Source organism: Manis javanica, chromosome 2 (assembly GCF_040802235.1).
Source record: "Manis javanica isolate MJ-LG chromosome 2, MJ_LKY, whole genome shotgun sequence".
Lineage (NCBI taxonomy): Eukaryota > Metazoa > Chordata > Mammalia > Pholidota > Manidae > Manis > Manis javanica.
The window spans coordinates 3139794-3152134 of NC_133157.1; the positions used below are offsets into that span (position 1 = coordinate 3139794).

General features: G+C 58.7%; 1 protein-coding gene across 2 annotated transcripts in view; it reads left to right on the forward strand.

The window, feature by feature from the left end:
• Window positions 1-12341, forward strand: part of SARDH (sarcosine dehydrogenase) — a 61693-nt gene that overhangs the window by 24409 nt on the left and 24943 nt on the right. For both annotated transcript variants that reach the window (XM_037007772.2, XM_037007773.2), the window contains exons 12-16: window positions 188-329; window positions 3087-3170; window positions 5243-5356; window positions 8450-8588; window positions 10401-10514. In XM_037007772.2, coding sequence (XP_036863667.2) covers window positions 188-329; window positions 3087-3170; window positions 5243-5356; window positions 8450-8588; window positions 10401-10514 — 593 coding nt within the window. The remainder of the gene's footprint in view (window positions 1-187; window positions 330-3086; window positions 3171-5242; window positions 5357-8449; window positions 8589-10400; window positions 10515-12341) is intronic.

Genomic DNA, 12341 nt, shown 5'->3' on the forward strand with positions numbered 1-12341 from the left:
CAGAGGCCCGCGGGGCGGGGGTGTTGGTGAGGAGGCTGAGCTCACCCAGGTCTGGGAACCATCCGGGCCTGTGGCGGGAGGCCGGGGAGGCAGGAGCCCCAGGGAGGATCCCAGGGGAGGGGATGAGGGCCCAGGGCTGCTCCGGGTCCCCAGCCATCCCTGCCTAAGGCCCCCCTGTCTGCGACAGGCGCTTCCACCACTTGCTCACGGACCATCGCCGCTGGATTCGCGAGCGCAGCCACGAGTCGTACGCCAAGAATTACTCCGTCGTCTTTCCCCACGATGAGCCCCTGGCGGGGCGCAACATGAGGAGAGACCCCCTGCATGAGGTGCCACACCCAGCTGGCGCCTGCCCTGTGCCGGCGGCCCTTGCTCCAGGGGTGTCCAGGGTAGTGGGGTGACAGCAAGAGGGACCCCAACTGCAGGGCTGGAGAGAGGTGAGGTGGCACGTTCATTCCCAGGCACCCACTAACAGAATGCCCTCGGCATGCACCCCACCCATCTTTCCTGACTTCCCCCGTGAAGGTTCTGAGAGGCAGGTGCTTGGGCAGGCATGTGCCCTCACACCTGAGAGGAGGGGGCAGCCTGCTGCCGACGTCTCTCCTCCTGGGAACTCCTACTTATATGGTGAACCCCACCATCAGGAGCCCTTCCCTGAGGCCTCCTGGGCACCCCCTGCCATGCTCGCTCGTGTCTCTACCCGCATCCTTGTCCCCATCTCCTGCTGCTGTGTGCTTTTCTTCCCTACTGCTAGGACCCTGGGGACAGGAGCCTGGCCCCAGTCATTGTGGTTCCTGGGCACTGAGCTCAGAGCCTGACTCTTAGTAGGTGTTTAGGGAACGTTTGTTGATTGGGTGGATGGAGGGACGGCAGGGCAGGGGTGTAGGAGCAGAGAACAGGGGGTATTTAGGCTGATTAAAAGAGCCTCCTCCATCTGAGACTCCAGTGCCTGGACCCCAGAGGCACCCCTGGTCCACTGCACCTCCAGGAGAAGCCTGAGGTCCCCCGTGGCTCCCAGGCTGCCCTGCCCCTGGGCTGCCTTGGGTCTGTTGGGAGCTTGGGCCACACACACCTTGGGCTCTCCCCAGCCTGCCCTGGACTTTGGTCACCCCCACTCCCCGACAGTTCTGCCCTCCCCAGCAAGATGGGCTCTTGCTCTTGTGGGCACACAGTTCTGCCCCGAAGGGCCGCAGCAGGGGCCCACCCAGACCTGCACGCCCTTTCCTCCCTGGCACCATGCCCGGGACACCTCGGAGCCACTGAGTTGTGTTTTGCTCAGTATGGGAGCCTGCTTCCACATTCTCCTTCCTCAGAAGGGATGCGCCTCCCTGCGTCAGTGACCCCATCGCTCCCTGCGGGAGGGGAGCCCTGTCCTGGGTGGCTCCTCCTGGAAGTCCGGGGAGGACATACCTGGTGCCACCGGTGGCCTCCCCCTCGCAGTCTCGGCGGCCATGGAGGCAGCAGACGTGGCTGCCCAGGGCCAAGGGTGCCCGCAGTCCTGGCGCTGTGCCCTGCCGGACACGGCTGGGAAGGCTGCGGGGCCTGGAGTGTGACCCCGAGGCCAGGGGATGGGGCTGCCCCTGGGCCCTTCCAGACCTGAGAGTGCGGATCCTTTGTTTTCCCCAAACCAAATTTATTCTCAAGGAAATCTGCCACTATATTACTTGATTGTGTTCATGGGATATTGTGATTTATAAGAAGTATGTATTTCATCTTCCTCCCTGTTTCTGGCAAAGTTCCCCCAAATCCCTGAAGTTTCCCAAGAGGAGCGCCTTGAGGGCGCCTTTGTTATGTTAACGAGGCAACGTGAGCCACATCTGATGGGGCTGGTTGCCAGGGTAACCAACCCCAAGATCAGAGGGTTGGAACTTTCAGTTCCCCTTCCTCCCCCTTCCTGCCCCTGCACACCCCACCCCAACCTCTGGGGAGGGAGAGGGGCTAAGGCTGAATCAGCTGCCGATGGTCAGTGATGCCATCAGTCATGCCTAAGTCCTGAAGCCTCCATAAAACTCCAAGCGCTCGGGGCGGTGACTGTGAGGAGGGGCGGCATTGTGGTGGCCTGGAGAGGCAGGGAGACCCCTTCCCCAGACCTTTCCTCTTCGGCCCGCTCTTCCTGAGTCATAGCCTTGTGTAAGAAGCCAGCGATCTAGAAAGTAAAACGTTTCTCTGAGTGTGGTGGGCGCTCTAGCAGACGAATCAAACCCGAGGCGGGGTCCTGGGAACCTGCGACCTGTAGCCTGTTGGTCAGCAGCCCTGGTAACCCCCTGGGCTCGGCGGAGCCCTCAGCCTGTGGGATCTGACGCTGTCTCCGGGCAGATGGTGTCAGCAGTGAGTTGAGCTGCAGGGCACCCCGAGGTGTCCTCGAATTACTTCGTGTGTGGGAAGGCTCTGCACACACACATACAGAGAATGGGTCCAGGAACCTAATTTAGCTGGCTATATTTTTTTTGTGTGATAAAGTACACATAACACAAAATTTATCATTTAAGTCATTTTAAAGCATACAATTCAGGGGGATTAAGTACGCTCTGAATGCTGTGCAACCATCACCACTGTCTGGTTCCAGAACGTTTTCCCCAAAAGGAAACCTGGTACCCATTAAGCAATAACTCACCATCTCACGCTCCCTGGAATGCCCTGGTGCAGACCCTGTTCTGGCTTTCAGAGGGCCTCCTGGACGTGTCTGCACTGCCCGGGGCCCGGTGGAGAGCCAACCTGGTGTGTCAGTCATAAAGACCAGGGCCCTGGCCTGGTGACTGCTTCCCACCCTGATCCCCTCCTCACAGGCCCTGTGTCCAAACACAGCCATGCTGGGAGCAGGGCCTCAGTGTAGGGATTTGGAGACTAGGGGTAGGAGTATATAATTAAGTCCCCAACAGAAGGTAATTCTAAAGATTGGGGAATCTTGGAGTGGGGCTGGGGTCCTGGGGGGCTCTGGTGGGAGCTGCAGTCTGGGCTGGGATCTGATCACTAGGACCTCTTTGCCCTCCGCTCCCTGGCATATAAAGTGGTGGATTCAGTGGCTCGGCTGGGCTGCAGTGGTGTCTGGGCTGGACTGAAGGGGGCTTGTTCTCCCCCCTGCCCAGGAGCTCCTTGCACGAGGCTGTGTGTTCCAGGAGCGGCACGGCTGGGAGCGGCCGGGATGGTTTAATCCCCGAGGCACGGCTCCGGTGAGTAGGCTCACAGCACCTGGTGGCGTGACACTAGCCTTGCCCCTGACCCCTGTCCCTAGCCCACCTCCATGTGCTCCCCTGCCCCACCCACCGCCCAAGGAGGCCACATGTCCCCTTGTCAGGAGCACGAGCTGTTGGGGCGTCAGCAGGGCAGGTAAGTCATCTTGTCATTCTGGACCTGGGAAGCTGATCCGCTCAGGAGTGTGGGGCCTCCTCCTCGGCAGGTGTTCCCAGGGGTGTCACCACCCACAACAGCCAGGCCTTCCATGGCCCAAATAGACCCAGGCTCCTGGGAAGCTGATGTGCTGCAGCGAGGAGGCACAAGCCCCCCTCCCCTCTGCCATGTGCAGGAAAAATTAGAGCATCTTCTCATAATTTTGTTTGTATATTTTTGGCAACTCCAACTGTTAGTATATGTTAGTAGGAGGATTTAGCACAAAATTAGGCATTCCGTGTTAGTTTGTAAGTCAGGGCTTCGCAGCATCCCGGCTTCTAGGTGCCTCTGGAGGGCTCTTCTGCTCCCCTGTTGCCTCCCAGGGCCCAGGGAGAATCGAAACCATCCTACTTGTCACACGAAGGGCCTGGGTCTCCCGGAGCAGCAGTGTGGTGCTTTAAGCCCAACTAAGGGGACGGTGTTTGAACCAGATTTGTACAAAATAAAATCCCTTTCCCTTTGCTATATTTTGTCAGTCCCCTTCCAGGGCAACCCACCTTCCATCTCCATAGCAACCTGCATCCCAGGGCAAGTTCCAGGGTGTGCTTAGGCGGGAGGAAACCAGAGCGGGCTAAGGGCTCGGAGGTCGGCCTGCTGAGGCTGGTTGGCCACCCCTCCTTCTGCGGTGCGTAGGGACCCACACTCCCCACTGGGGAGCACAGGCCTTCCCTCAAGGTTCACATCCCTAGATGAGGGACACAGGACGGAGGCAGACCGGGAGGGTCACCGGGAGGATGGAGGCCGTGGGGCTCTCTGAGACCACCAGCTGGAGCAGCCTGTCCCCATCAGGCTGAGAGGCAAGGGCCACCAGGACAGGACACAGCAGAGAGGGTGACCTGGCCAGACCCACCTTCGAGCAGTTCCCTACAGAGCCCGCTTCCCGTCATCCGTTCTGTCTGCCTGGAGCCCATGGGCAGGGAGAGGGTGCTGGAAGGGGCATCGGGACACATCACATTCTTGGTCCTGAGATGGGTAGGCTTTGTATCTCCACCCAGGAACCATCCTGGGAGTCCAGGGCACTTGGTGACGAGATGTTCTCCAGCCCCTGACGCCTGGCCAGGCTGCAATGGCTGGGACATCCCTGCTGGGGCCTCCAAGGAGAAGGAGGCTGTGGGGAGAAAGAGGAGCAGCTCAGTCAGCAGGAGCAGAGGCTGGGAAGGGTGCAGTGGGTTGTGGGCATCTCTGAGATTGGCTGGCAGAGGGTAGGAGAGGACAAGACAAGTGCACCTGCCACCTGGGTTCATGCCAGGCTCTGTCGGGCACTCACCTGTGATGTAGGGCAAGGTTTAATTTCTGTGCACCTCAGTTTCTCATTTGTAGAAAGGATCTCCCTCCTTAGAAGCCTGAGGCTCTTGGAGCGAGGCTTGGCCCCAGGTCACCATGGCAACGACATCCAGAGCCATTGCTGCAGCCACCCCACCTCCAACTCTGTCACCACTTCCTCAGCCGGTCCTTGAGCCTTGAGTTGTAAGCCCTGATATGGCCCCAGGTCCCAGGTGACCTACCCTGCTCCCCTTCGGCCCCATCTCCCCAGGCCTTGTGTCCGCCCAATTTCCCTTCCATCCTCCTGGGCCCCTGACCTGCCCACCCTGCCGTCTCCATGGCCGTCAGACCACCACCACTGTGGTGCCATTTGTGCAGCTCTTACGGACTGCGCTGACCCCTCCACCACCCCCTCTGTCCCGCCCGCGGCACACCTGCCAGGGGGAAGCTCTGCGAGGTCAGGACCCTCTGTCTTGCAGGGTCAGCGCAGTGCCTGTCAGCAGTGGGCACCAAGCCTGTTTGTCTAGGGAGGGAGGGAAGGTGGTGGGAGGCAGGCTGGGGGGCCAGTGAGCACCACAGCTCCTTTTCCCAGGTTCTCGATTACGACCACTACGGGGCCTACGGGACCCCGGTGCACGAGGACTACGCCTACGGCAGGCTGCTGGCCGACGAGTACACCTTCGACTTCCCGCCACATCATGACACGGTCAGTGGCCGAATCCCCCCTTCCCTGATGCAAGAGAGAGGTGGGTTTCCGGCAGAACTGACCCCCAGTGGCCCGGCAGGAGCTCCTGCCAGAGGCTCTGTGGGCTCCCTAGAGGCGTGCCTGACACCGTTTTGAGGAGGAATGAGGTGATGTTTGCCTCACTTCCCTCCATCCGTACCAAGTCTTGCCAGCCATTATCTTGCTGCTCCAGGCCCTCGGGCTGGGCAGGCAGACAGGCCTGGATCTGGCTGGGTGGCCTCAGGCCTAAGGCTTTGCCTCTCTGAGCCTATGGTCCTGCCTGCTAATCTGAGGACTTGGGAGGTTTTGTGAGTTCTAAGCCCCTCCTCCCGGGGCCCTGCGCAGCACTCCCCCTTGCAGAGTAGATCTGAGACTGGCTCCTCCAGGGGACACGCAGAGGGGGCCAGAGCTGGAGGAGGGTCTGTGGCCCGGGGTCTGCTCCAGAGGGGGGCAGACGAGGCTGGTCCGGGTGCACCTGGCGGCTCAACACCCTCACCCGACTGCCGGGCTCCCCACTCCCATTGGGGCGGGGCGACAAGGTCTTGGGGGCCGCAGCACATGGGCATGCTCACACAGGCAGTGTTTGCAGAAGAACAGTGCCCGCTTCCACTTGAGCTGCCCAACTGTTTTGTACAGGGCTTCCCAACCAGAACATTGCTGGGTCCCTATGCGCCTGGCCAGCCTGAGAGCGGGACCCAGGTGTCACTAGGGCATCTAGTGTGGGAGTGCAGCCAAGACCTCGGCCTGGGGGCCCCCAGGGCCTGGGAGGCACCCGTGGGGGGGTTCTGGGTGCGTCTGGGGCAGGCAGCCAGGCCAGCTTCCCGCGGGTGTGACCTGTGTGCTCACGCGGGACCCTTGCTCAGAAGGCACCTGGGCTGCGTTTAGCGCTCTGCCACCCCTGCTGTGGAACTCTTCACACTCTCTGAACACGGGGCTGCACTTCCATTTTGCCCTGGGCCTCAAATGCTGCCCCTGTCCTGAAGGGAAGGAACCGCTCGCTCCCATGATCTCCGCCATGGCTTGCCCTATTGGCAGAAGCACAGGAGGAGGGACCTTCTGAATGGCAGCAGGAGGCACGTCGTGCCCACAGCCTGAGGCTCAGGAGACCTGGCCCTGCCTTTCGGGGGTTTGAACGGGGCTCCACCTCGTGCCTTTGCACATGTGGCTTCCGGGGCGTGCGGGATGTTCTGGCCTCCGAGGACGTGGGAGCTCCGAGGGGATGCCGATTTGGCTTCGTGGCTTCACCCAACTCCGCAAATGTGCCTGAACAGTCCCAAAGCATGAAACACACACATGTCCTCGGTGCTGGCATCTTCCCCAGCCCTGGTAGACACAACTCAGCTCAGCCCAGGAAGCTGTTCTGGGTTCTGGTCTGCAGCCCGGGCAGCGTGAGTACCGTACTGCAGTGCCTGACTGCGGAGCAGGAGCTCCGTGAAGTGGGGGCGCCTGGACACGGGTGGAGTCGCAGCATCTGGGCGAATGAGGGGCAGAGACCCAGTGAGGTGCTGTTTCACAACCAGCTCTCCCAGGGAAGCCCAACTGCAGCACTGGCCACTTGCCCTGGTGTCAGTACCGCCAGCCACTGCCTCCCACCCGCCCACATGCATCACTGGATGCAGACTTGGGAAGAGGTACCAGCTGCCTCTTATGGCTGGTGCACTAAACAGACCCAGGGGATGAATGACTCTGCCTTTTCCAGCTGGGTAACCCCGAACAGCCCGCCTACCCTCCCCAGGCCCCCGAGGGCGCATAGGGTGAGGACTGTGGTGGTGCCCCCTGGGTGGTGGGTGGTGTGCGGACCGTGGGGCCAGAGGAGGTAGTGCAGGCTGCGCTCACCACCGTGAACGCTTGGTTAAGTGGTGGCTTTGCTGTTACAATGTTTTCTTCCACAATAACAATGTTGGCGGTACATGTGCTTAGCAGCTGGGTGATGTGTTAGCACGAGGACACAGTGGCCCCTTAAGAGAAGGCCGAGTATCAAAAACAGAGGGAAAAGAGAAGACAATGACAGCCTGGTGGGGCATCTGTACACCCTGTGGAGGGAGTAGGGAGAGATGGTGGGTGGTGGGTTCCTTTTTAAAAAACAGCTCTATTGAGTTACAATTCACAGACCATATAACCCATCCATTTATAGTGCACAGTGCTGGTGGTGTAGTCGCGGGGCTGGCTGTGTAAGCCTCACCACAATCCAATCTAGGACCTGTTCATCTCCCCCCAAAAGAAACCCCCCACCCATTAGCAGTGGTTCCTGTTCCCCCACCCCTCCCCACCCACCCCACAGGCAACCAGGAATCTATTCTCGGTCTCTGTGGGTTTGACTAATTCTGGACGTTTCATACCAAGGGAGTCATACAGTGGGTGGTCCTTGTGACTGGCTCCTGTCACTCAGCGTAATGTTTCCAAGGTCCATCCATGTTTGGGGATGTAGCAGTATTTCCATTGCTTCTTATTCTGAACACTATTCTAATATATGGGTTTTATATTATTTTATTTATCTATTCATCTGTTGATGGACAGCTGAGTGGTTTCCGCTTGTGGGCTGCTGTGAATAATGCCGCTATGATCATGTGTTTACACGCTTTTGTATGCACATGTTTCATTTCTCATGGGCGTGTATCTAGAGTGGGGTGCGGCCTGTGTGGTGACATCTGCCAGCGCCCCCAAAGCGGGCTCGCCACTGCACAGTCCCCTGGCCACGCTCTCCCAGACAAGGGTTCTCACTTCTCCGCACCCTCACCACCACTATTCATGTCTGTCTCTTTGATTCTGGACTTCCTAGATCTATTGATCCTCTGGTTGTTTAAGAACATATTGCTTAATTTCCCTAATGTGTGAATTTTCCAATTTTCCCCCTGGTTTCTAATTCAGTTCCATTGCGGTCAAGGAACATACTTGGTGTGATTTTAATCCTTTTGCATTTATTCATTGTCTCTCGTTTCCACTTGCGATCTGCCCTGGGAGTGGTCCCTGTGCTCCGGAATGGGGTGTGTGTGCTCCTGTCCGCAGGGGAGGGAGGAGGGTCTCGGGCAGGCCTGTCTCAGCGCCCACCGCATCTTGCCTCCTGGAACTTTCCAGATCAAGAAGGAGTGTCTGGCCTGCCGGGGGGCTGCCGCTGTGTTTGACATGTCCTACTTTGGGAAGTTTTACCTGGTGGGCCAGGATGCAAGGAAGGCTGCCGACTGGCTCTTCTCCGCTGACGTCAGCCGACCGCCAGGTATGGAGCCTGGGATGGGCCTCTTCGCCCACTTCAGCCCCAGGGCACAGCGCTGGGCACTGAGGAGGGTGGCAAGCTGACCCCCTGGCCTCCCCCAGCTCATGGCTCTGCCCCTCAGCCTGGCCCTGGGCTCCTGTGTCCAGAGCCCCCTGCCTTCACCACCAAGCCCTGGGCCCTCAGCCCCTACCCTTCCCTCCCCTCCTTCCTTCTGTTTTTTTTTTAAATTTAATTTTATTATTTTTATTTTGGTATCATTAATCTGCAATTACATGAAGAACATTATGTTTACTAGGCTCCCCCCTTCACCAAGTCCCCCTCGCACCCCTTCACAGTCACTGTCCATCAGTGTAGTGAGATGCTGTAAAATCACTACTTGTCTTCTCTGTGTTGCACAGCCCTCCCCGTGCCCCCCACGCACTATACCTGCTAATCGTAATGCCCCCTTTCTTTTTCCCCACCCCTGTCCCTCCCTTCCCACCCGTCCTCCCCAGTCCCTTTCCCTTTGGTAACTGTTAGTCCATTCTTGGGTTCTGTGATTCTGCTGCTGTTTTGTTCCTTCAGTTTTTCTTTGTTCTTATACTCCACATATGAGTGAAATCACTTGGTACTTGTCTTTCTCTGCCTGGCTTATTTCACTGAGCATAATACCCTCCAGCTCCATCCATGTTCCTTCCTCTGTTTTTACTTTGTTGCAGAAAGAACTAGAAGCAGCAGGCCCCCAGTAACTGTCTGGGCCTGGGGAGCCCATTGACTCCTCATGACAGGGGTGCTCTCCCCAAACAGGGTTTCCAGAACTAAACAGAAATACAGAGCTCTAGTCAAATTTGAATGGCAAGTAATGAATGAATGATTATTTAGCTTCAGTATATACTATGCAATGTTTGGGATATTTGCCCATCCACCCACCCAGAAGCTCACCTATCCCCACCTTTTGGTCCCCTGGGGCTGAAGCACCACAGACAGGGCAGCTTTAACAACCTGCATGTGTTGTCTTGCCATTCTGGAGGTTGAAAGTTCAGAATCAGGGTGTTGCAGGGCCCTGTGTCCTCCGAGATGCCGTAGAACCTCGCTGCCTCTGGCGTCTGGTGGCACCAGCATCCTTAGTGGCCCTCAGCTTAGAGGCACGGCACTCTGATCTCTGCCTCTGCCATCACACGGCCTCTGCATCTAATCCTCATAAGGACACCGGCCGTATTGGGTTGAGACCCACTTCAGTGACATCATCTTATCATGATGATGTCTGCAAAGACTTTATTTCCAAATAAGGTCACCTTCACGGGACCACAACATATCATTTTGGGGACATAATTCAACCATTTTCTAGGAACCGACCCACTGCCCGCCTACCCATGCTCCTCCTGGTCCCCTCCCATCAGTCCTCCCGTTAGTCCACCCTGGCCAGGCCCTGCCCACCTGCTCATTTTCTCAGCAGACAGGGAGCTCCTGCTGGGCCAGGCACAGTGCAGGAGCCCCAGAGCAGGTGCGACGGGAATCCTGCCTCTGAAACCTTCCCAGTGTGGTGGAGGGCGGGGAGTGGGCTGGAGGATGGAACGGGGTGGGGGGCCTCAGTGGACAGGCATTTCGAGACGTTTGGTCCTGATCCTACCCCTCCGGGATGGCCATGCGGGGTGACCTGCCCATCCCTCTCGGGGTCACTCTGTCATGATGGCATCGCTGAGCTGAGGCCTTTGAGCAGTCACTCCCACTAGGGCATCCTGCCACGTGGTCACCCACACTCATGGCTCTATGTCCCCCCGAGTGGCTCATGTACCCCGGGGCCAGCATGGACCTGGAGTCGTCCTCGTATCCCAGGCTCGACGGTGTACACCTGTATGCTGAACCCCCGCGGGGGCACCGAGAGCGACCTGACGGTCAGCCGCCTGGACCCCGGCCCCCAGGCCTCCCCGCTGGCCCCTGCCTTTGAAGGTAAGAGGTGCTCCAGGGCGTAGCAGCCCTGCTCTGGCAACTGGTGGTGCAGACGGCACACGGATGGGAAGGGCTGCTCGGTGATCACCTGTTGCGCGGCCAACGTCAGGGCCTGGAGATTAGAGGTCTCGCTTTGGGCTGAACACAGGCTTTGTTCAGGCAGCGATGCTGGACTCTGGGTGCTCATCATGTCTTTGAATGTGTCCCCCCCACGGTGTTTTAGAGCGCGAGCCAGTGGGTGTGCTCAGCATGCCTGCCCGGAGCAGAATGAACCAAGGAGAAGGCCATGCCTCCCCATGGGAGAAGTTAGCTCCTTTCTGCCAGCGACATCTAAGCTGAATCAGCTTTCTGGGCTTCCAGGGGATGCCCGGTGTCAGGTCTGGGCAGGTAGAAGATAGGCAGCCCAGTGGCCAAGCTGATACTGGATCCTCTGTCGCCCCTCCATTCTGCTTGCATGCCCCCAGTGGCAGGGAGCTCAGTATCTGTATTCCTTGTTTGCACAGTGCTGACTACTGCTGAGCTGGATCTGACCCCCAACACTTGAGCTCCCACCTCCCCGCAGCCTTGGTTCTTGCAGGAGCAAGCTACTCTAGTCCTGCGACCCATCCCTGCCAGGGAAGAAGAGAGATGTGCCCAGTGGGAAACATTCTCTTTCTCTCGGATGGGGCCCCGTTGGCAGCTCTGAGGGTCTGGATTTGCGGAGGAGAAAGGGGTCAACTCCGTGGCTCTCTGGTGGCCCCAGCTCTGGGCCTGGCTCTGTGCTGCCGGAAAGTTTAGCTGCGCCCTCAGTGGGGCTTGGGTCCCTGGGCCCTGGGAGAGGGAGGTGGAGGGAGAAAGAGGGGCTCATTCATAGTCAGGTCACCTTGCCAAGAAGTTGGCGACAGTCCCTGAGCACCCACTGTGTGTTAGGCTCATTCGAGGCACCGAGGACACAGCAGTGAGCCGAAGGAGGTTCTTGCCCACGTGGGGCAGGTTGACGCGACAAGTTTGCTTCGCTGCCCATGGGCTCCTCTGGGGTCAGTTTGGGCACTGAGGGCTGGCGGGGAGTCCTGAACTTCCGAGGTGGCTGCCAGAAACAGTTGCATGGGAGTAGCCCTGGCCAGACACAGGCTGATGGGGAGACCAGGCTGTGAATGCGGGTGAGGGTCTTACTGGGGCAGGTAGAGCTTGGGGGCCCTTCCCTCCTGCCATTGGTGATGTGGAAGGCATGGGCTTAGCCAGGGCATGTGCGCTCAGGGCTCATTTGCAGAGGCTTTACCATGTGACAGCTGAGGGCAGCCTTGGGAGCAGGAGGTGAGAGGGGCTGGGCAGGGCATTCAGGGTCTCGCCTTGGGCTGAATGGACAGACATATGCTGGAGCCAGGATGAGGAAGGCTTCTTGGAGGAGGTGATGTCTGGCCTGAGCCTCAAATGTTGGATAGGAGCCTCCAGATAGAAAGGTGCCTGGAAGGAGCTGGCTGGAGGGGTCAGAAGGGGCCATTTAGAGAAGAGCTGGTGGGAGCTTTGTTTGGCCTTTACCCAAACAAAGGGGAGGTCCAGGCCCGGGCACAGATGCCATCCTTAGAGAGCGAGTCTGAATAGGGAGACAAGACAGAGAGAATCCAATAAGTGTACATGGCACCAAAATCCTGGGCCAGGCTCTGCCCCTGCCTGGCTGAGGGGCCCGCCTCTCTGAGCCTCAGTTTTCCCCATCTGTGAAGTGGAAACAAAAGGACCTGCCTGCCTGGTGGTGTCGGGGGGCTAGGGAACAGCCTCCATGGGCGTCCGTTTCCCCGCCTGTGGATCCCTGGGCCCGAGGGTTCGAGGAGCCTGCGCCTTGCCCGGGTG